At 43.4% G+C, this 23,722-nt stretch overlaps 1 protein-coding gene across 3 annotated transcripts in view; it reads right to left on the reverse strand.

The window, feature by feature from the left end:
* CHD5 (chromodomain helicase DNA binding protein 5) overlaps nucleotides 1-23,722 on the reverse strand; it is a 2,140,358-nt gene that overhangs the window by 1,084,609 nt on the left and 1,032,027 nt on the right. For all 3 annotated transcript variants that reach the window (XM_044063016.1, XM_044063014.1, XM_044063013.1), the window contains exon 17: nucleotides 2,489-2,630. In XM_044063016.1, the coding sequence (XP_043918951.1) occupies nucleotides 2,489-2,630 (142 nt within the window). The remainder of the gene's footprint in view (nucleotides 1-2,488; nucleotides 2,631-23,722) is intronic.

The raw sequence follows: 23,722 nt of genomic DNA on the forward strand, positions 1-23,722 counted from the left end.
AGCATTCATTAGCTATGTCCACAACCTCAAAGGCAATACACAATTGTGTGAAGAGTTCATTGCAAATGGAGCCACCTATATGGAGCCAGAAGATATAGCAAACCTACTGGCTGATAAATTCAGCTCGAACTTTACCTCTCTCTCTCTCTCTCTCTCTCTCTCTCTCTCTCTCTCTCCCTCCCTCCCTCAAACTCCCCTCAGGAAAAACCATCAAATATAACTCACCCTACAGGGAACAGGTCCTCAATGTTGTCTCTAAGGCCAAGGACACTGCACTGACAGTCCCAGGGAATATACCAGGATGCCTACTAAATAGCATGAAACATAACTTATCAGGCTCTCTGGAATTGCTAATTAACTGTAGTCTCCAAACAGGCTTTGCATCTCACAAATGGAGAACAGCAGTAGTCATTCCTCTGCATAAAGGTAGGCCATCTACAGACCCTGGAAATTACAGACCCATAAATCTCACTAGTCTCATATGGAAAGTCGTGGGGAAAATTTATCATGGAAATGATCAATAATGAAATAGAAAACCTTCAGACACTGGACCCAACCCAATTTGGTTTTGTCAAAGACAGGTCATGCCTACTCAACCTTGTGGACTTCTTTGAGAAGGTCACCAAAGCAATGGATGAGGGCAAAATGGTTCACACTGCCTACCTTAACCTGGCCACAGTGTTTGACACAATAAGGCACTCAGGTATTGTTGACAAACTCAAGAGGTTAGGTATAAACCCTTGTATCACCCAGTGGATAGTCATCTGGCTCACAGACAGGACCCAGGAAGTTAGAACTGGGGAGTCTACTGCTACAAAGAGGCCACTCACAAGTGGAGTCCCTCAGGGATTAGTCCTGGGACAGCTCCTTTTTTGGCATTTACTTCTCTGAAGTCAAGCCCAATATCAAGAGCCCCTGGATGACTAAATTTGCAGATGATTGCAAATTAGGAGCAGTCATAAAATCCCCCACTGACACAAATGTTCTCCAAGAAAGGCTGACACAGGCAAATAACTTGTGCCACAGCCATGGACTAAAACTAAATGCCAAAAACTTCATAATAATATTTTTTGGGAAGTCGTCTACCCATGGTAACTTTCATATTGACAAAACACTCCTAAGGGTTGACCCAGTAGTCAGGGACTTGGGAACACACATAGACAGTAATCTAGCCTTTGACGATCACGTGTCTACAGAAGTGAGGAAATCATTCTATATTGTGCAGCTTATACACAAAAGTATGGCATCTAGGTCCAATGAGGTCATTATTCCACTGTATTCACCACTTATTAGACCTATCATTGAGTACAATGCCCCCTTTGGTATATACCTAACCAGGCACATCCAACAACTGGAACATCCACAGAGGTTCCCCACTAAAAGAATACAGGGTGTAAGTAACATATCCTGTGCAGATCTCTCCAAAGTCCTAACCTTGTATTCTGTCTCCCATATGCTGTTCTGTAGAAATCTATGCCAGGCATATAAGGCATTTTGAGACCCCACTCTGATGGACCTCCTGCATATCTGCAAAACAAACAGCACCAAAATTAGCCATGCCAAAGACTTAAACCTTGCCTTTGATATAAACTTGACCTGCTTGAGAGACAGGTATGCATCCCAAAAATTTCCCCTTCTTTGGAACAGGCTCCCCATCCATGTGAAGCAGAGGTCCTCCCTAACCCAATTCAAGAGTAAACTGGACAATTGGATGGGGAACAGGATTTTTTGACACCTTTGTCTCTAATGGACACAGGCAGCCTGTAAATGGTTCATCTCCCAGGCCCCTTCTTACAAATGTTTCATCTCCCAAGCCCCTGCCTACACTTATCGAGGGTCAAAGAACTTGTCAGAGATTTGGGATGCATGGCTAGGCTTAAAAAGGCCCTTGTGGTCATTAGCCTAGTAAACACCTATGAGCCTATGAACATATCATGTCTACAGATAGGGGTGTTTGGCTTTGTTGGCCTGAATGCATTAATAACGACTTAACAGTGGTAAGATCCATAGTGCAACTAAAGTAAAAGAATAGTTCACGGTGTGCTGGCTCAAAAAGTGTCATATAAATCAAAAATAATTATAATTCATAGATCAACAATACAGCACTATACAAACTCTCATTATTAAGAAGCACCGCTAATAAAATGTATAAGATAGCCAGTATATTTGAGTACAGTTGGCATTTCATTTTACAATTTGATATTCAAAAGAAAATCAGTCTGATCTAATCTGGATCCAAATGGTGCTACTAAGCAGTCTTCACATAAATACAATATGACACTTTAAGAGCAAAAGGAAATGTTCCATAACTAAGCATAGTTCAAGATGTACCTGACTTCTTGAACACCCAGAAAAAAATGTTTAGCGAATAGAACTAGATCCCTTTAGCAAAATGTGAGAGAGAGCATTAGGTACTGCATTTACATTCATGCTACTCTGTAAATTGTATTGTGCATCATGCTGTACTACATGCTATAGACATACATACCACAGCAGCAACAGGAAAGAGGTAGGGATGATTGCAGCACTTTTTCAGATCCATCATAATGTTCAACAGGGACACTTGGTTGCCACCTCCTTTGGAGTTTAGTGCCTCAAAATTCCTTGTCAGAATATACTTGTAGTACTTCCTGTGTCAAAAGTGTAGTAAACAGAAGGTTAACACTATAGCAGCATCATGTCTGATTGTCTGCATGTATAAAGAACTCTATGTAAATGGTCCAAAGGACAGGTTAACAGGACCTCCATGTCTTCTGACTATAAACAGCCACGACATAAAATTAGCAATTCCCAGATATAAACCTAGCTAAAGAAAGTAATGCAGTAATTCACCAGAAAAGCTTAAATGGAGGTTTCTGATATTACTGTCCCAAGAACCATTACATTAATAAATTAGTGCAACACTGTCATATCTCTTAAACCTGCCAATTTATGAACATGTCATTTTTAGTTTTATTTGCCAACCTTCTATACTGTTTTTAAACCATATTTGATAACGTTATGAAAAGCTGATGTAGGACTTATAGGATGGCATAATGGTTAAGTTGTTTACCTTACAGACACAAGGTGCAGGGCTTGATTCCCACATGGGGTAATTGGCTAGGCTTAAAATGGCCCACAAGGGCAGCTAGCCTAATACTAACCTATGAAATATAGGGTTCCTATTAGAACCTCGAACGCTTGAAATGTCAAACGTCATATGATTGACATTTCAAGTGTTCAAAGGTTAAGTATAACGGCGCTGTTCAGTGCAGAATGGGAGAATTTTCCTTTTCTGCACTGAAGTACAATCTTGGAGTTGGTGTATTTAAGTAGGGGTGTGTGGGGGGTGCAAGGGTGCTTGCCCCCCTGCCTGCACTGTTAAGCTCATTTTTTTGTTTTTTGTTTTTTATTATATATTCGAACTTTCGAAATTCGATCATATGTTGTCGAACATATGGGATTCGAAAGTTCGATTATATAATATAGACCCAAAATATATGTTCAAACCCAAGAGATGGTACAAGTGTTAAAGATGTTTGGCTCTAATAGAGCTGTCATCACTGTCTGGCTGCTTGGTACATAGGTTTAAAGCTATTTGCTGCTAGATGCAGACCTTACAAAAGTCGTTGATTTGATTTGCACAGCCTTCATTTGTCTACTGCGTGACTCTGCTCCTGGGCAGCCCCTTAAAAGGGACTGTCCACCCAGTGGGTTTACCCAGTAAGCAATATTTATTTATTTTTTTTACTTGATTTGATTTATACTCATTTACATCAATGTGTAATTTGATTTTAATGATATACTAATTTTATTACCTCTAACACAATGTACATTTGTGATGAATTTCTTTCCCAGGGTATGAATAAGTCATATTTAAGCAATGCAAATAACTGCAATCATATTACAGGGCTAGAGAGTTGGCCCTGATGTCGAGTGCTATTGCTTTGTTTAGCAACTATTATTTTTATGTGGTTAACTCATATTACTTCATTACACCTATACAGTGACAACCAAACTACCTTGGCTTAAACTGTGTGAAACTACAGGTCTATGTTCACTCATCGAATACAGAACACAGCAAACAGCTTATAATCGAATGTAAAATAGCGAAATGTTAGAGTACCGAAAACTCTTAACATCAGAAAATAATTCATCAAATGGCTATAGCTGGCCAACATTGCAAATCTAATCAGCCTGCACCCCCACCGACTATATAAACCAACTCCAAGACCACACTACAGTGAGGAAAAGGGCAAATTTTAAAGAATTAAAAATGGCTTCCTTTACTTACCTTATGCATTGCGGTACTTCCTGGTTGTTTGCCAACTATGGTCATTCGATGAATTATTTTCCAAAGTTAAGTGTTTTCAGTACTTTAACATTTTGATTCGATCATAAGCTGTTCACTGTGTTCCATATTCGATGTGCGAACATAGACCCTAAAACTACATCTATATGTGTCTGTTTCATATGTACACAAAGTACAGTTATTCCATTCAAATACAACACCTCACACAATGTGTGGAAAAAGTTAAGGTACTAACATTAATATCCATGTACTTCTACAACATTCTATTTAAGAAGGAAAAAATTACTTAAGAACTTGTCAGACATAAAACGTCTTGCCTCTTCCCCCATTCTGTGGCTCAGAGATAATGCCCTGACTTTGACCCAGGTAACCTAAGTTCATCTAGTAGCTTGGGTGCTGGAAGACCTGCATGAGGGAGAGTAATAGTGAGTGGCTACTGCTAACTTGTCTGCCTGGGAGCAGAGAGAGTTGGGCCAGTTGGCCACTTTGCCACATACACTGCAGACAACAAAGATACAACTGTGAACTGATAATATGGGGTTGGCATAGTGATGGCTAGTGATGATAGCCCTTCATCATCAAACAAATGAAAGGTCATGCTGATAAACACTAGGAGTCTAAACATGAAACTGCACTCAATGCAAGCATTCTTAACCCTGGAAAATGCTGACATCTGTGCAGTCACAGAAACCTGGTTCAAAGCTGCAGAGAGCACCCCAGCCTTACCTGGTTACTTATCCTATCATACATTCAGACCCCAAGCTGTGGGCAGTAAAGCCAAAGGAGGTGGAGTTTCAATATACATTAAAGACATACACACCTCCAGACTGTTCAAACAGTATGACGCACAGGAGACACTCCAGGGGCAGTTAACTACTGACAAGACTCCTATTCAAATCATAGCTAGCTACCAGCCCCCAAACCTGACTCAAGATGCCCAATCCACCTATTTGGACCTGTTTGAATCTATCATGATTCAACTCTTTAACCTGATCTTGGGTGACTTTAATTTCTCAAACATAAATTGGAAGAACTACTCATCCCAGAACACAAATGCCCAGAGATTCCTTGATTACAGGTAGTCAATACTCCCACAAGAGGTGATAATATCTTGGACTTGATATTAACCAACAAGAGTAACCACTGCAGCATCCTTATAGTATTATCCTCCCTGGTAAGATCTGACCATAAAGCGGTCACTTTTGAAAGTCACCATCTCCCCAACCCGCCTCTAGCTAGGATCAGACATAAAAACTTCTCCAAAGCTGATTACAGCCTCCCGAGGGATGGTATAAACAACTTCACAGCTCACTCCCCCTCTGTAGGAACTGGCACCAATATCCAAAACTATACCAAAGCACTATATGAATATTTATATAGATGCATGGAATCAGGAATACCCAACAGGACTGAATCATCCTCCGCAAGGAAGAGTAAACCTGTCTGGTGGACATCTGCATTAAATAAACTCTATAACAAAAGGAAAAAATTGCTGTCCAAGATCAAGAAGGAGCAGGTGTTCAACTGGAAGCAATGTCTCCTTAGCCCGAACGAGCAAATAAGAGCACTAATGAAATCCTTCAAAGCAAACTTCGAGTCCAAATTGGCCACATCTACTAGACACAATCATAAGGCCTTCTTCACATATGTCCACAGCCTCAAAGGAAGCACCCAGATCTGTTCAGAACTGGTGGTCAAGTGCACCGCATATACAAATGCCGCAGATATAGCAAACTTGCTGACTGACAGGTTCAGAGAAAACTTCACCCATCTGTCCCCCCATCAGTAAATCAGGATATCCCCAATACCTGCCCCTTTCCCTTATATCTAGGAAACAGGTCATCACTGCTCTCTCAAAGGCAAAAAATACAGCCTCCATGGGACCCGATAACATACCAGGCTGCATCCTATGTGAACTCAGGCAGGAACTTGCAGAACCATTAGGTGCCCTATTCAACCAAAGCTTGAGTACCAGCTTCATCCCAGCTGAGTGGAGGACAGCCACCGCCATCCCTTTACACAAAGGTGGAGCATACACCGGTCAGGGAAATTATAGACCCATCAGGCTAACTAGCCTGATCTGCAAGGCTGTTGAGCTGATTATCATGGACCTCATTAACAAGGACATTGGTAACCTCCAAACACTCGATCCCACATGGTTTGGCTTTGCCAAGGGGGGGATCACATCTGCTAAATTTGGTTGACTTCTTTCAGATGGTCACCAAAGCCATGGATGAGGGGAAGATGGTACACACCGCCTACCTTGACCTGGCCAAAGCCTTTGACACTATTCCCCACTCAGGCATAATAGATAAGCTCTCTCAACTAAGCATATGTTACCAGATGCGTAGCAAACTGGCTCATTGATAGAATCCGCCTAGTCAAAATAGGGGAAGCCACCTCAAGCAGTTGACCTGTAATATGCGATGTACCCCAGGGTTTGGTCTTGGGGCCTCTGTTATTTGGGATATACTTTTCTGAGGTGCAGGTCAAAACCAGTGGGCAATGACTGACCAAGTTTGCAGATGACTGCAAGCTGGGTGTTGTCATCAATTCCCTTAGTGATGTGGACATCCTCCAAGAAGGTCTCACTCAAACAAATGACTGGTACCAGAAACATGGCCTCAAGCTGAATATCAACAAATGTATCATCATCCCCTTTGGGAAGAGTGACGTCCCCACAAATTATCACATTAAAAACAACGTCCTAAGCACGCAATCACTCATGAGAGATTTGGGCACCCTGGGTGATAGCAACCAGACTTTTGACCACCATGTTGCTTCCGCTGTACAGAAAGCCTTCTATATGGTCCACCTCATACGTAAGGGTATCTCATCCAGGGACAAGGAGGTCATAACATCCCCCTTATAAGGCCCATTATTGAGTAAAACTCCCCTTTTGGCATGTACCTCACAAAGCACATGCAGCAGCTGGAGAGACCACAGAGGTTCCTCAAAAGGAGAATCCACAGTCTCAAACATCTACCATACACAGATAGGCTAAAAGCCCTATCCTTCTACTCAGTTTCATACAGACTCCTCAAAGGTAACCTCTGTCTGGCATACAAGGTGAACACGGACCCCACCTTGACGGGACTACTGCATATCCACAAGTCAAGCTCCACGTAAGTAACTTGCACATGTGGCCTCAACCTGGACTGTGACATCAACAGGACTTGTTGGCATGACAGATTTGTGTCTCAGAGACTCCCCCATCTATGGAATAGACACCCTCTCCACATCAAGCAGATTACCTCTTTACCCCTTTTTAAATGCAAACTGGATGGAAAACAGAAAATATTCCCCTGGGATTACACTCGTGTCCCTGCTGGACAGGGGCATCGGGTGCTGACTTGTCTAAACATGAGCTAAACTCTTGGCTAGGCTTATAATGGCCTCAGGGACAATAGCCTAGTAACCTCCTATGATCCTATGGATGGGAGCACTCACTCCCATGGGTAAGGCATAGCAGGCCCCCACAGTGATGCAAGCACCCAAGTTAGCCACCAGGGGAAGGGTTACAGCTTAAACAGAAAGGCCTTCAAAACTCTTCTATGTCTGCCTGGATGTAAGTTCATTTTAGTCTAATGTTGTCGCTGTCCCTGCTACTCCTTGAGAACACAGGAAACACATGGGCTTGAGACCAGGAGGAGTAGATATATATATATATATATATTAATTTATTTAGCTGACATTTGTTCACTGGGTTAGTCCATCTAAGCCAATGGCCCATTTTCAGTGGAGACCCAAGGAGAAAAGGTCCAGCAATAAAAACATAAAAAGATAACACAGTAGGCAATATACAAAACCCAAGTGTTTATAGGGGAGTTTATCATAAGTCTTGTTGGGTTTATAGATGTCTAGTAGGTGCTGGTTGGAACTACGAAGAGACCAGGTTGGGGTATAAGGGGATACTAAGGGAGAGAGTGATGGGGAGGCTAGTGGTTTGTTGAGTAGGGAGTGTGTCAGCTGCAGCTGGGCAAGTAGTAAGAGTTGGGGGAATTTTAGCCATTGAAGCTGTTTCAGGGCAAGGCAATGATGGGATTTATAAGGCTGGTTACTGGCAAATCTGGCTATGTTATTGTAAGCTTGTTCTAGTTTGGAGAGAAGGTTTGACTGGAGGTGAGTTAGGATAGGGAAGGCATAGAGGAGACATGGAAGGAGACAGGCTTGGGCAAGGGTGGGTTTGGAGTTGGCAGCAATAAATTTCTTATTCTTGTAGAGAAGACCCAGTTTCATGTTAGTTTATTTTGATGCAGTGTTGGATATGGATGTCAAATTTGAGTTAATCATCAATTATTGTACCCAGTAACGTAGTGTGAGTCTCAGCTTTGATTAGAGTGTTATCTAGCTAAGAAATAGTAAAGGTGGATTTAAGGTGGTGGAGAGTTTTGGGGAGAAATAGTTGGAGCTTAGTTTTTTTGGGGTTGAGAATAATTTGATGCTCCGTGAGCCATTTTTCCACAGATGAGTAGGTGTTTTGCATGACAGAAAGACGTTTAAAGATGTTGTCAGCACAAGAGATGAGTAGAGTCATTAGTGTACTATATGAGAGAGGAGGTGTTGCAGTAGGAGTAAAGATGATTGGTGAAAATGTTGAATAGGAGGCGGCCAAGGACAGTTTGGATAGGTAAGAAAGGGGAGCAAGTAGATTGCCATCTGACAGACTGGAGCCTATTTGATAACTAGCTTGAGAACAATTGAATAGTAGAGGGGGAAATATTAACGTCAGTAAGCTTAGTAAGTAGTTTGGAATGGGAGATAGTATTGAATGCTTTAGAGAGGTCGAGAAAGAGACAAGACAAGAGGAGGTTTTTGTCCCTGCAACAGTGTGAGTGAAGGATAGGAGGGAAGTGGAGGTGTTGTGGTGTGGCCTAAAGCCATGTTGAGTGGGGGTCAGAAGATTTTCATTAATAAGGTGAGTTAAAAGTTGATTGTGAATACATTTTTCGAGGCTTTTGGATAGAGGAGATAGGATGGCAATGGGTCTGTAGTTAGAGGGCTCAGTGGAGTCACCTACTTTGTAAAGTGTAATGGTGTAGAAAGATTTCCAGATGTCGGGGACAGTTGACTCTTGGACAGGACTATTTATTAGGCTAGAGACAGGATAGGCTATGAAATGTGCAGAGAGTTTAAGAAAGATGGGAGGGAGGTTGTCGGTAGAGGGAGAACAAGGTTTCAGTTTTAGTAGAAGTGATTTGATGTAGGCTGTGCAGACGGGCGTAAGAGAGGAAGGGGTTGTGTTGCATGTGTATTGAGTGGTGTGAGGGTGGTTATGGCTTTGGGAGGGTTGGTTAAGTGTCTGAATAAATTCAATGATGTGGGTATTAAGTAAGGTGGCAGCTTCTATGGGAGAATTATTAGGGTAGGGGTTTGGGGGTGGTAGGTTGACCTGGATTTTAAGATTTTATTGATGGTATGCCAGAACGTTTTGGGGTTAGACTTTTGGGAGAACTGGGAATTATCAAAGTACGTTTTCTAGTCTTTGTTAATTGCTGTTTTTGCTAGATTTCTTAGTTCTTTATATTTTTGTAGGAATGTTGCAGATTTAATTATTAGCTACTTTTTCCAATTTTTTGTTTCTTTCTTTCATGAGAAATAGGGTGTTTTTGGTGAGCCAAGGTGAGTAGTTAGCTTTGATTCTCACATTTCTAAGAGGAGCTAAAGAGTCAAGTACATCAAGAAAAATGCAATTAAAGTGTAGAACGGTTTCATTAAGAGGGAGGTACTTAAGGAAGCCCCAGTTTATGGAAGTGAGCCTGTTTTTGAAGGTAATTGTGCAAAAACGGGAAAAAGGGATTGTGGTTGGCTGGCTGGAAGCATCTCTTAGCTACTGTGAGGTGATTCTTCTAAATTAAGGTCCAGTAACCAAATGAAATCTTAACTGATTCAATAACAATATCAAGGTAAATGCCTCTGGTCTGAAACTGATACACACTGTTGTTAGAAGTATGTGCAGTAAATGGGACAGTTCAGTTCTAAAATGGGTGTACTATCAAACTGACATTTTACCCATTCCAGAGGCATGACAAAAAAAAAAAAAATGTCCCAGAATCAGCAGAAGCACTTCATGGGAGAAATCACATAAAGCTGCAGGGGGTGTAACAATTCTTATCAAAGATACTATTAAATATGATAAGCAACGACCAAACTAATAAACAAATATAGAAGAAAAGCCACCAGCTAGACGATAAATATTGTTTAATAACAAACAAAACTTGTACAGCTAAAACGTACTTCGAACAAACTTGCGACAAACTTAAAACGCCAAATAGAAACACTTAAAAAACAAGAATAGAATTCAATGTGAGCGCTTTCGTTTAAATATTTTAAACTTCCTCAGACAAAAAACATCTATTACATCACTTCCTTTTATAACCTTCACAGAAAATTGCGCCAAAATCAAATTCAAATTGGAGCATGCTCAGTAGCTAAAAATGGGAAATAGAATTTCTAAATACAATTCAAGGAATGCTTAAACAACAGCAATTGAATACTAAAAGACAATAATAATACATTATATTATATAAAAATTTAAAAACTAATAATTTAGATAATTCTTTTATATAAATCATGAAATCACAACTTCTCCAACCCTTAACATTTATAAATTATTAAATATTAAATATTAAATAATAAAATGTCACAACTAATATATTCCATATAGTAAATTATCATATAACATATATTATTATTACATAGCTTCCTCCATATACCAAAATTATTAAAATACTTAAAATCAAATATTAAATTAATCTTGAATTTTATTACGAGTCAATGCTTTTAATTTTAAAATTGGCCCTATAGAACTTCTTTCATTTAAGCCTGGCATACAATCAGCTTGTAATTTAATTTGCCAGGTAAGTTCTCTTTCTTCTAAAATTAAGTTCCACAGGGTTCTTTCTTCTATTTCCACTTGATCTATTACCATATAATTAAAATTATGATTATTACATTCATTTATATGTTTTGTTAGCGCGTTGTTTAATTTTTTATTTTTTATGGCATATTCATGCTCATAAATTCTCTGAGTGAATGTTCTCTCAGTTTTTCCTACGTAAAAGGAGAAACAAGAATTACAACTTGCAAGGTAAACAACTGCATTTAAGTGACATTTTAATAGACTTGAGGCTATCCTGTCGCAATGTTTCCCTTAAGATCTTTTTCAAAGACAGTAAGGTTTTGGACACTAACACTGTAAAAAGTTTTTTTAAGGTTAAGAGCAGCTTTACACCTATGTTGCCACATAATGTTGAGAGCTTCCAGAAAATGTGTGAGAGTGATTTTTATGATTGGTTTAAGCTAAGTAACAGCAAGAAAAGATGTTGCTTCTATAATGTTAGCAAAGCTGAGCAGAGCTCCATTGTTTCCCTTAAGAATAATGAAAACATTATTGTTAAACAAGCTGACAAAGGAGGAGCAGTGGTTGTTATGGACTCTTCTGAGTACATTGCCACCATGATCAATATGCTGTCAGATGACAAAGTATATGAGGTCATTTGCAGAGAACAGGTCAATAGAGTTGTGAAGTTGGTACATGACAATCTTTATGACCTTCTAATGTGTGGACAGATCAGCTGTGAGCTTTATGAACATGTGTGTTCTAGTTTTAATAAAGAAGCTTTCTACAACAGTGGACCTCTCTGTGTGGTGTATCCAGTGGATTTGGTGTGTTCCTGTTTTCCTGTTTTTTCCACTTGGAGCCTCTGTTCCCTTGCTACAGTTTTTGGACTTTTTTCGTTTTGCTGTTGTGCTGTTAGCAAGTGAAACACATGGAGTCTAGTAACATTGAGTTGGATTTCCGCCCAGAGACGAGGATGATTGGTACCTCTACTTGGGACTCCCTCAAGCATTGTAAAGAAAATCCTTTATTGGCTCTGGAGTTGAACAACCAACCGAGTATGTCACCAACAACACCGAATGGTGAGAATGTTACTGAATTTAATAGACTGTTTAAGGTACTTCAAGATGATCTATATCAGTTACAGAGACTAGCCTGGCAGAGGCTGCACCTAGAGGCATGTTTACACTTCAAGATAGTGCCCAGGGGGATGCGCGTGTTTTGTATGCCCTCTTATGGCAACAGTCATCCCCTCACATTGAATTCTATTATTGTTTTTTAAGTGTTTCTATTTGGCGTTTTAAGTTTGTCGCAAGTTTGTTTGAAGTACGTTTTAGCTGTACAAGTTTTGTTTGTTATTAAACAATATTTATCGTCTAGCTGGTGGCTTTTCATCTATATTTGTATACTATTAAATATACATGTACTCCTCTCTACTTACCTGAAATAGCAATGAGGTAATGAGGTAGCAATGAGGAAATAATTATTGTTGTTGTCTTTCGGCGTTTCCCGGTTAGGGGTCGCCACAGCGGAACTCTGGTCCGCTAATGATTGCCAGCTCAACGTTCAACCTTCAACGAAGGCACGCCCATTTACGCATGTCTTTCGAACGCCCACCCAACTGTGGGGAGGACATGCAGACTCCACACAGAAGGCACTCCCTGCACTCCAGCTGAGAAGCTCGACGTTCAACCTTCAACAAAGGCACGCTCATTTACGCATGTCTTTCGAATGCCCACCCAACGGCGGGGAGGACATGCAGACTCCACACAGAAGGCACTCCACGCACTCCAGCCGAGAATCAAACGGGAGAACCTCTTGCTGTAAGGCAACAATGCTACCGCTGCACCACCGTGGAGGTATAATGAGGAAATAATTATTAATTCCTTCATAAAGCCCTATCATGCAGAGGGATAAAGCCTTTACTGTTCCCTAGATGAACTGTGGTTGATTTGTGGCAAAGTAGCTGGAAGAGTCACAGGAGAGATGATGGGAGCAAGTGGCTGATGTTAGCTCACCCATCAAAAAAGGGAGTGAGGGAGGCTGCCCAGTCTCTTTGCAGTAAACAGTGTATGAGCCCTGGAAGCTGCAGCTTGTGAGCGTGAGCCAGTTTGTCAGAAGGCAGTGCATGTGTTGAAGCTGGCATGTATCACCAGAGGGCAGAGATAGCAGAGCTAACAAGTCTGCCATGAGGTGGTGGGGCTTACGGAACACTCCACAACAGCAGTATAAGCAAAGTAGCTGGAAGAGTCACAGGAGAGATGATGGGAGTAAGTGGCCGATGTCAGCTCACCCATCAAAAAGGGAGGGAGGCTGCCCAGTCTCTTTGCAGTAAACAGTATATGAGCCTGGAAAGCTGCATAAGTTGTGAGCCACTTTGTCAGAAGGCAGTGCATGTGTTGAAGCTGGCATGCATCATCAGAGGGCAGAGATAGCAGAGCTAACAACTCTGCCACGAGGTGGTGGGGCTTACGGCACACTCCACAACAGCAGTATAATGCTGCACCAACATCAGCGGCATCCTTGATCTTCTCACTGGCTCCATACATGGGTCAGGTTGAGCCCAGGAATGGCTAAGGCAGGTGTGATAGTCCTGGTGAACAATAGAAGAGAAGCTTGTGGCATTTGGTGGCCAGTAGCGGGAAGGAAAAAATAATTATTTGTGTTTTTTTATCTTCACTAAGTTGATTAAATCTTTGCCTGTTGTATTTAGAATCTCCCCTGAGTGTGTTCTAAAATAAATAATTGATCTGGTAGACCTGGTGAACAAGAAGAGGAGCTAGTGGCATTTGATGGCCAGCTGTGGGGAGGAAAAATAGTTTATGAACATCTTTTCATGTTCTCTAGAGTCATTAAATCCTTGTTTGTTGTGTTATCAATTCCCTGATACATCTGCAAACTGACCATACCAGGAATGAGGTCATTCTAACATCTAACCTTAACACATAATGGGAATAAACATCAAGCCTTTTTCCTTAAGATCAGCTCAGCCTCTGTCAGCTTGCAGAATTCATGTCATTCCCTGCATAAAGGTAGACCAAGCTTCTGGGTGGTAGAACTTTTAGTTATGTACTCACCATAACTTTAGATGTTTGGGATCCATCTCGCCTACATTCTGTACTGATGGGCTCGGAGCCGATCCCTCGGCTCCGACTCAGCACGCTATGCTATAGAGCGAGGCCTCTTATTGGCTGAGCTATTTCTTATTCCAGGATGCACCACCACTAATCCCCCAGATCTTGTTTGTCCGCATTCATGCACACATGCACAACTTGTTTATATAACATTGTTAGATGTTTCAAGATGAAACAACAGGATTCGGACCTTCTGATATCCTCTGATCTCCAAGGAAGGGGGAAGGAGGGTGGGTTATTAGGAATGTAGGCGAGATGGATCCCAAACATCTAAAGTTATGGTGAGTACATAACTAAAAGATGTTATGTGATCCTATCTCGCCTACATTCTGTACTGATGGGACAGCGTCCCTAGCACCTAAATCCCGGGTGGCTCATTGGAAAACTCCTGAGCACTGTGGAACCAAATGAAGCTCGTCCTCTAGATGCCACATCCAATTTGTAGTGGGAAATGAAAGTGTGCGGGGAAGACCATGTAGCCGCAGCACAAATGTCACTAATGGCAAGCTTAGAATGAAATGCTATCGAAGTAGCCATAGCCCTTGTAGAATGAGCTTTGACAGAGGTGGTAAGCTCTTTGTTAGAATAAGAATAAGCTTGAGTAATACAGTCCCTGATCCATTTGGCAATAGTGACCTTTGTGACAGCTTTGCCCAATTTATTGTCTGCAAAGGATACAAACAACTGATCTGTTTTCCTTGTTTGTTTGTTCCTGTCTAAATAAAAACGCAACTGCCTGTGGACATCTAGTGTGTGGAATATGAATTCCGCTTTGTTAGAATATTTTGGAAAAAGACTGGAAGTTCTAACGATTGTTGTAAGCAGAAACTGGAACAAACTTTAGGGACAAAGGAAGGATTTGGCCTGAGAGATACTCTGTCTTTGTGAAAAACCAAGTACGGGGTTTTACAGACAAAGCTTGAAGCTCTGAAACTCTTCTGGCAGAAGTAATCGCCACCAGAAAAGCAGTCTTCCATGATAGAAATTTTAGATCACATGTAGCTGCCGGTTCAAAGGGGAGGAAGTTAAGGCGCGTAACACCACATCGAGATCCCATGGAGGAGAAGGATGAGAAATCGGAGGTCTTAACAGAGCAGCACCTTTCAAGAAGGTCTTACACAATCTGTTGCTCATTAAAGGTGGGTTTATAGATTCATGAAAATTGGAAATCGCTGCCAATTGAACCTTGATGGTAGAGACTGAAGAGCCTTGATTGAAAAGAGAAGTTAAAAATTTTAGTACTTCTGCCACGGAATAGAGATGGGATCCAGGCCCCGGAGTTGAGCCCAAATAGCAAATCTTTTCCATTTGCTAGAATACAGTTTCTTTGTAGCAGACTTATGGGCCGAAGATAATATGTGTACAACCTCTGGATCCAATGTATGACTCCTGACTATAGTCGGAAGAAGAGGAGCCAAGCCGTCAATTTTAAGGTGTGCAGGGACTGGTGGAATAGTCCTGACTGATGAACCAAAAGGTCTGGGATCTGATCCAGGAACCATGGACCTTCCAGAGCATATTTCGAAGATAGGAAACCATACTTGACGAGGCCAGTAAGGAGCAACTAAGATCATTTTGCTCCCCAAGAGAGATGCCTTTTGGATCACCCTGGGAAGGAGAGGAACTGGGGGGAAGGCATAAAGCAAGCCGGTGGGCCAAGGACGGGCTAGTGCGTCCATGGGGCTCTTCCCGAGCCGGGTTAGGGAGAAGAATTTTTGCACTTGCATTTAGTGGAGTCGCGAAGAGGTCGCAACACGGAACTCCCCATCTGCTGAAAATCTGACTTGCAACTGTCATGTTCAGAGACCATTCGTGAGGAGAGAGGATGGTTCTGCTCAGTCTGTCGGCTATCACATTGGACTTGCCGGGATATGAGTAGCCACTAGAAAGCGTTCGGTCGAGACTGCCCATTCCCAGACTCTCATGGCCTCTCTGCAAAGAGGATAGGATCTGGTCCCTCCCTGTTTGTTCAGGTACCAGACAACTGACATGTTGTCTGAGTGAACGGCAATTACGCCCTGAGGGAGGTAATCGTGAAGGGCTTGGAGGGACAGAAGCACCGCCCTCATTTCTAGGATGTTGATATGAAGTAGGGTCTCTTCTGGGTGCCATTTGCCTTGGACTGACCTGCCCAGGAAATGCCCCCCCCACCCCATCTGGGAGGCGTCCGTGGTCAAAGTGGCCGCAGGAGGAGGTGTAACAAAGGGTCGTCCCTAGCACTAGCCACCAGCAAAGGTCCCGTTTGCATGTTTCCGTGATCCATATGAGGTGACTGAGAGGGAGTTCCTGAAAGGACCACTGAGCTGAAAGAAGCCACTGGAGAATTCTCATGTGCAACCTTGCCAAGGGGACTAGAAGAACCGTGGTGGACATGGATCCCAATAGCTGCAGGACCATTCTGGCTGGGGCTTTGGACCTGGGAAGTAAGGCTCGAACTTGAGTCTGTATGGTTTGTATTCTGTCTGTAGGTAGACAGACCCGCATTTGGTTTGAGTCTATCTCTACCCCTATGAATCTTATTCGTTGAGATGGCAGCAACACAGCCTTTGGCCAATTGAAGGTGATTCCAAGGGAGTTGCCCAGTGATATAGTGGCTTGTAGGCTCCGCAGTAGTAGATGCTTGGAGGTGGCAGTTAGGAGCCAGTCGTCTAGATACGGAAACACCTGGAATCCTAGACTTCTCAGGTGAGCAGTCACGACTGCCAAGCACTTGGTGAACACCCTGGGGCTGTGGTGAGACCAAAGGGCAGCTGAACTGAAAATGACTGCCTCCTAGGCTGAAGCGCAGATGTCTCCTGGACGCTTGATGTACCATGATATGGTAATAAGCGTCCTTGAGATCTATGGAGCACATTCAAACACCTTTCTCCAGCAATGGGAGAATGGTTTGTAGGGTGACCATTCGGAACTTGGACTTTCTGACTGAACGGTTTAGAATGCTGAGGTCCAAAATGGGCCTCAAGTCCCCGGTCTTTTGGCACCAAAAGAATCTTGAGTAAGTCCCTAATCCGATCTGGTCTGCGGGGACCGTTGGATGACTCCTTTGCAGCAGCTTTGAAACTTCTGAGGCTGCAGTATCCCGTTGACTGGGTGGCGGGTCCGGGATTTTTTTGGACTGAGGTGGGGAGTGAGAGAAAGGGATGGTGTAACCTCTGGCGATAATTCGAAGCATCCATCGGTCCTGAGTGATACCTTCCCAGACTTTCAGGTGCTTCGAAAAACAACCCAAGACTGGCTCCGGAGCTGCACAGTCGGGCAATCCCTCAGGGACTGTGAAAGGCTGAAGAGCCACGAAAGGACTCGCGGTCTCCAGTGTTGCGAGGGCCTCTGCCGCCTCTGGGACGGCGTCTTCCGGAAGAATTTCCCCCTCCCCTGCCTCTGGAAGGGGGATCATCCTGCTGAGAGGGTAAGGCTTCTGAGATCTACGGAACCACATTTTCCCTCCTCTTTTAGCCTTGGGATAAGGCCGAAAGGGAGTGGAAAATCGTGCCCCTACGGCAGTCAGAGTCTTACCCTCCTGTTCGCAGCGGGTCAGTGTGTCCTTTACCTTGGGTCCAAACAGGGAGGACCCATCAAAGGGCATCGGCAAAGGAAGACTTAAAGGCCTCCACGAAATGACACAGGCGGAGCCAGGCTTGTCTCCGTAGAGCAATGCCTGTACCCGCCGCTCTACTCGCCCCTTCGGCCGCATAAGAAATGAGCCTCATGGACGAGTTTGAAATGGATGACAATGTAGCCAGCTGAGAGCCAACCGTCTGGGCCAGCTCCTCAGGCAGGTTACCCAAGAGGGTATCAGAAAGCTCTTTAATCAGATCCCTCTGAAATCTAGTAAAGTGCGTAAGGTAGTTCAAGGACCTTAATGTAAAGGCCGCTGAACTTAGGGTGCGCTTTCCGTACCGATCCATGCTCCTAGACTCCTTATTAGGAGGATGGACGGACGTCGAAGCCTCTGCTACATCTTGCTGGGTAGCAGATGCCACCATCAAAGCATCTACAGCCACACCTTTGGTTAGAAATTCTTTTTCAGGGGGTGCCGAGATGAACTTATTCGGATGAGCAGGCACCGGTTCCACAGAGTCTGGGTGTTCCCACGCCCTTCGACAGATCAAATCCAAGAGCTCGTCGAAGGGCGGAGACACCCAGGAGGCGGAGGGCTGAGCCCCGAAGGCCTTAAGGAACACCGACTCATCAGCAGAAGGGGGTTTGGACTGCCAGCCGCCTCGTTGTTTAAGGGCTTCCAGGATGTCTGCAAAAGAGACATCATCCGAGGATGACTTAGGGGACCCCTCTGCATCATCAAGATCAGTGTTTGATGTAAGAGACTCATCAGGGGAGTCAACGTGCTTCCTCTTGCACGATCTTTTCCTGGGGGGTTCTTCCGAAGAGGCTTCAGAAGGACCTCCAGGAGGGGGGGAAACCCCAGTGGGGGTAACCTCAGGCCCCGGGGCTCCGCTGTCTAAGGACAGGGGGACTGCCAAAGACCCAGTCTCGGTATGCAGGGAAGGAGCTGGGGAGACCGTGGAGGTAGCCAAAGATGATTTGGCTAACGCACTCCTCATAGCCCTGAAGGCGGGACCACCAGAATCCTGGGAGGGTCCCACCTCTGTGGCCACGACAGTAGACGGCACTCCCGCCGCCGACGCACCAAGAGGGAGACTTGGGACCGAAAACATCAATCCCGAAGCATCCCCCCCGGGGCCGACGGAAGAAGTCCGTGTACTGAACTCCGACCCAAGAGCCGGAGTTGGAGTAAGGGTCGGGCCCGACCCTAAAACCTCCACCGGTTCCACCAGCACCGGCTCCAACAGTGCCGAGGCTGTTGGAGGAGGAACCATAGTAGGGAGGTGGACCATCGGCTCCGAAGCCAAATGGGCTGGAGCCGAAACTAGCTTTTGGAACACCGGAGACTGGAAGAGTCTAAGGAGCACCCTGTCGATGTCTGAATCAGACATCTTGGATGATCTGGACGATATCGATCGGGTCCGAACCGATTTCTCCATTGGCTCCAATGACTAGGGGACCGGCTCCGAATGGATTCTACCAGTATCGGCTCCGAGAGAGTGCCGATAAGGACTTCGGCTCCGAAGGGGAAGAGTCTGAGCCGGTAACCCTCATCGGCTCCAATATCAGTGGAGCCGATGAAGGTGACCTGCCTCTCAATGCCCCAGTCCTCGGCTCCGAAACCAGAGGGGTCGAGGCTGGAGGCATCAAGGCAGACCATTCCGCCCTCGGCTCCGAAGTCCGTGGAGCCGATGGAGAAGTCTGCCTAGGTTTTTTGGCAGTCGGTTCCGACTGACTGGTCGGAGCCGACGCTTTCTTCTTTTTTGAAGGAGGGGGAGAAGAAGATAAAGCTTCCTCGAAGGATGGCTTGATTAACCCCTTAAGGATTAATTTGTTTTTCCTCTCCTGGAGGACCCTTGATAAGAAGGCGTGACACATGCTACATGATTCTTGTAGGTGCTTGGCGCCTAAGCAGTAAACGCACGAGGAGTGGTCGTCCGTTATGGACATCTTAAAACCACACCTCGTGCATTTTTTAAACCCGGAGGGTTTATGTTCTTTGGACATGACTAGAGAAAACACAGTTATCTAAGATAACACGAAAAACTAGCTAGAAGTTCAAATTATAAAGTTTTTTTTTACACAATAACACAGTGCACAAGAAAAAACACAGAAAGAGAGGGTCAAGACCCTCTAACTAAAATGGTACTTGACCCACAAATAAACGCTAGCCACAAATAACGCTAGAATAGCAAAAGGGGAAGGCCCCTCTAACTAAAACGGAAAACCTTCCCTTAACAAAAAAGAACAACTTTCTCAACAAAATCAGCAAATACACACACGTATCACAAAAATAGCTGTTAAAACAGCTTTTGGGTTGAAAACTAGCAAATTCCTGACAGGAAAAGTCTAAATAAATTAGTACTTAGCCCAGCCAAGTTGAGACCACGTCTTAGCTTGTAAGCGGCAAACGAGATCTGGGGGATTAGTGGTGGTGCATCCTGGGATAAGAAATAGCTCAGCCAATAAGAGGCCTCGCTCTATAGCATAGCGTGCCGAGTCGGAGCAGAGGGATCGGCTCCGAGCCCATCAGTACAGAATGTAGGCGAGATAGGATCACATAACATCATGCTTGTCAGGATACTCTGCTCTTTCATCAGTAACATAAAGCTTCTAGGATCTGAGCAGGGTTTGTTAGTAGCCAGTTATCTGCCTTTGTGATTTGGAGGAGTACTTAGCCTAATATCATTTTCTAGCAGCAGGTTTGTTTTTTAGCCTCCTTTAATGCCTGATGCTTGTCCCCAGAAAACAGGTGCCTAAATGGTATTACAATTCTATTATCTAGGCACTGAGTTGAAGAAACCGAAATGTGGAATGTATCAAACAATGATTGTTCCGTGTGAGAAAGTCCATCCTGTAAGAAAGCTTGTGATAATTGCCCTTGGCCATTTTCAAAAGAAAGAAGAATCACTCTTGCCTGGACCAAAAGGAGGTTCCCATAATTATTCTTGGAGACTGCTTCTGAATTGTAAAAGAATCCTAGCTATCCGAGGAAAGGGTAGAACGGTATGGGAATGAAAATGCATTTGTCTTCCAGGTCATTGTGCAAAGAATCTTGCAGCAGAATTTATTTAACTGTTGGCTGTGAATGAAGGAAAATAGATCTATTTGAGGAGTTCTCCCCAGTTGGATCAATTCCTGGAAACCTCCCAGGTTCAACTTCTATTTGTGGAGATCCTTCTTGGCCCCACTCAGCTTATCTGCAGCAATTTTCTGCTCTGATGGAATGTAAGAAGCCTGTAGAAATGGATTATACTGAGCTGTTAGTTTCCAGGTTACCACAGCTAGTCTGCAAAGAGAGTAGGATCTGATTCCCCCATTTGCTAATGTACTACTTCACTGTAGTGTTGTCCATGGTCACTAGCAGAGAGCCTGGAATCCAAATATAGCTTAGAGATTTGACATTGTTAATCTCAGTCATCATTTCTTTGGCATTTATGTGTTTTAACTTGTCTTGCTTGTTCCAGATGCCCTGTACTTTCACTCCAACTCCAGAAGTAGGGTAAATCGTCAAGCAAACAAGTACTGTACCTTACAGTTTGAAATGTGTAGAACCTTCTCCTTGGACTGTTTAACTAGGTACTTTCTAATACCAACCACATAATTCCTGACAAGCTTACTATAACTGATGTTGCAGTGAAGCATTTCTGTGGTGCTGTCTGTGATTACTAATTGGTGCTGTAGTACCTAAAATATTTAGAGATTTCAGAGCATGTATTAAAACCATTATTTCTTTGACAATTACATGTTTCAGCCTGTTCTGCTTGTTTCACAGACCCTGAACTATAACTCCTTGGATACAGTTCCCTGAGCAAAGTCTGAAGCATCTGTGGTTACAAACTGATTAGGGACTAGAAGGGAAAAGGGGAGATCTGGGTTGAGGGACATGTAATGTACCCAGTAGTGTAACTCCATTTTTAAAAATCTCAGTCATGAAATCTGAAATGATACGGGGTGCTGGTGTTAAGTCTAAAATAATTTGAGAAACCACTGCAATTTCCTCATGTGAAATCTTGCCAAAAGAATCATGAGAATTGTACAGGCCATGACACCCAAAAATCCTGTGATACTCCTTGGCAGATGTCAGGGATTGGTTGGAGAATATCAGAAATTGTTCCTTGTAAATTTCTACTTTGTCCTGAGTACAAAAAAAAAACATAATGAGGGATGTAGCCAGGAGACATTCCAGAAATCCTATCCTGTTTGAAGTAATGACATTTCTCTATGTTCACCTGAAATCCCAGACCGAGAAAAAGTTTCTTTAGCCATTCTAAAGATCCTTGAGAGCTTGGAAAGGAATCTGTAAACACAAGGCAGTCATCTAAATATGGAAAAAAGTGAATGCCATTCAGTCTTCAATGGGCTGATGCAGGAGCCAGGCATTCAGTAAACACTGTTGGAGCTCTAAACAAGCTAAAGGTTAAGGCAGAACATTGAAAATGTAAACAAAACATAGAAAAAGTTAAAAGATTATGACATCTTTGTGAATTGTAATGTGATGACAAGCATCTTTCAAATCAATAAACTTTCCATAAACTTCCCCACAAACTGTCAGAATATAAACCTATATAACTTCACCCAACTAATCAATTCTCCCACTAGACCAACAAAAGATAGTACTTCTGGTAGTATTCTATACTGGATACTAGTTTCTTACCCCTATATTATCTCTGACAGCGGTACCTTACCTGACTCTCTTATTGACCATCTCCCTGCCTTTGCACGTCGTACCCCTTCATCCCTCCATTTACACCACAATATTATCTCAGTCCATTGTCTGAAAAACTTCAATGCTCAAACCTTCTCCAACTCCTTAAAACTCATAGGTTCATATGTAATTACTAGGCTATCAACCCTGGGACCTATACAAGCCCAGCCAAAAAGGTACCCTGGCTTTTGCCACCCAAGAAAATTATTTTCCTGTGCCACTGTCGAGCAGCACCACAGAGGTGATCCCCGGAGTGAATTTCCTATTTCCCATCCAATCATCAAGATTTTTCTTGAAGAGTGCTAATGAGGAGCTTTGTTTGATATAGATAGGTAGTTTATTCCAGAGTTTGGGAAGTCTCTGGGACAGGAATCTATCCTTCCGGCATGTTCTGTTTATTGTGGTGACAAGGTTTAGGTCCCTAGAGTGTGTAGTTCGGAGAGATTGGGATTTCTTTAAGTGGAGCATGTCCAAAAGCTCTGGGTTTGACATAGCTTTGAATGTTAGGCAGAGATCACCTCTGAGTAGGCAATATGCAACAGAGTAAAGCTGGAGTTTTTTGAGACCGTCTGCGTAGGACATCTGTTTGAAGCCGGTAATCCTCTTTGTGAGGTATTGCTGCGGCCTTTCCAGTTGTTGTAGATGTCTTGTGAGGTACATACCAAAAGGGGCGCTGTACTCTATAATGGGTCTAATGAGTGATGAGTAGAGGGGAACAATGACCTCCTTTTTTCTGGATGAGAAACCTTTTGTGATGAGGTGTGCCATGTAGAAGGATTTCCTGACTACTGTGGCGATGTGATTATCAAAGGAGAGACTACTGTCCACCTGTGTCTCAAGGTCTCTTATCACACTTTTGGTGTTAAGTATACTACCGCCTATGTTGTAGTTCATGGGAACAGAGTTTTTACCAAAGGGGATGACAATGCACTTTTTGGCATTGAGCTTGAGGCCATGGCTTTGACACCAGGCATCTGTCTCAGTGAGGCCCTTTTGTAGGATGTCCACATCATTAGGAGTTTCGATTATGGCTGCTAGTTTGCAGTCATCTGCGAACTTCGGTAGCCAAAGACCTTCTGTGTTAGCCTGTACTTCAGAGAAGTAGATACCAAACAGGAGAGGACCCAGGACTGAACCCTGTGGCACTCCACTTGTCACTGGTCTGAACTCGGATTTGGAGTCTGCTA

The sequence above is a fragment of the Protopterus annectens genome, chromosome 2.part1 (assembly GCF_019279795.1).
Source record: "Protopterus annectens isolate FY-2018-M chromosome 2.part1, PAN1.0, whole genome shotgun sequence".
Classification (NCBI taxonomy): Eukaryota; Metazoa; Chordata; order Ceratodontiformes; family Protopteridae; genus Protopterus; species Protopterus annectens.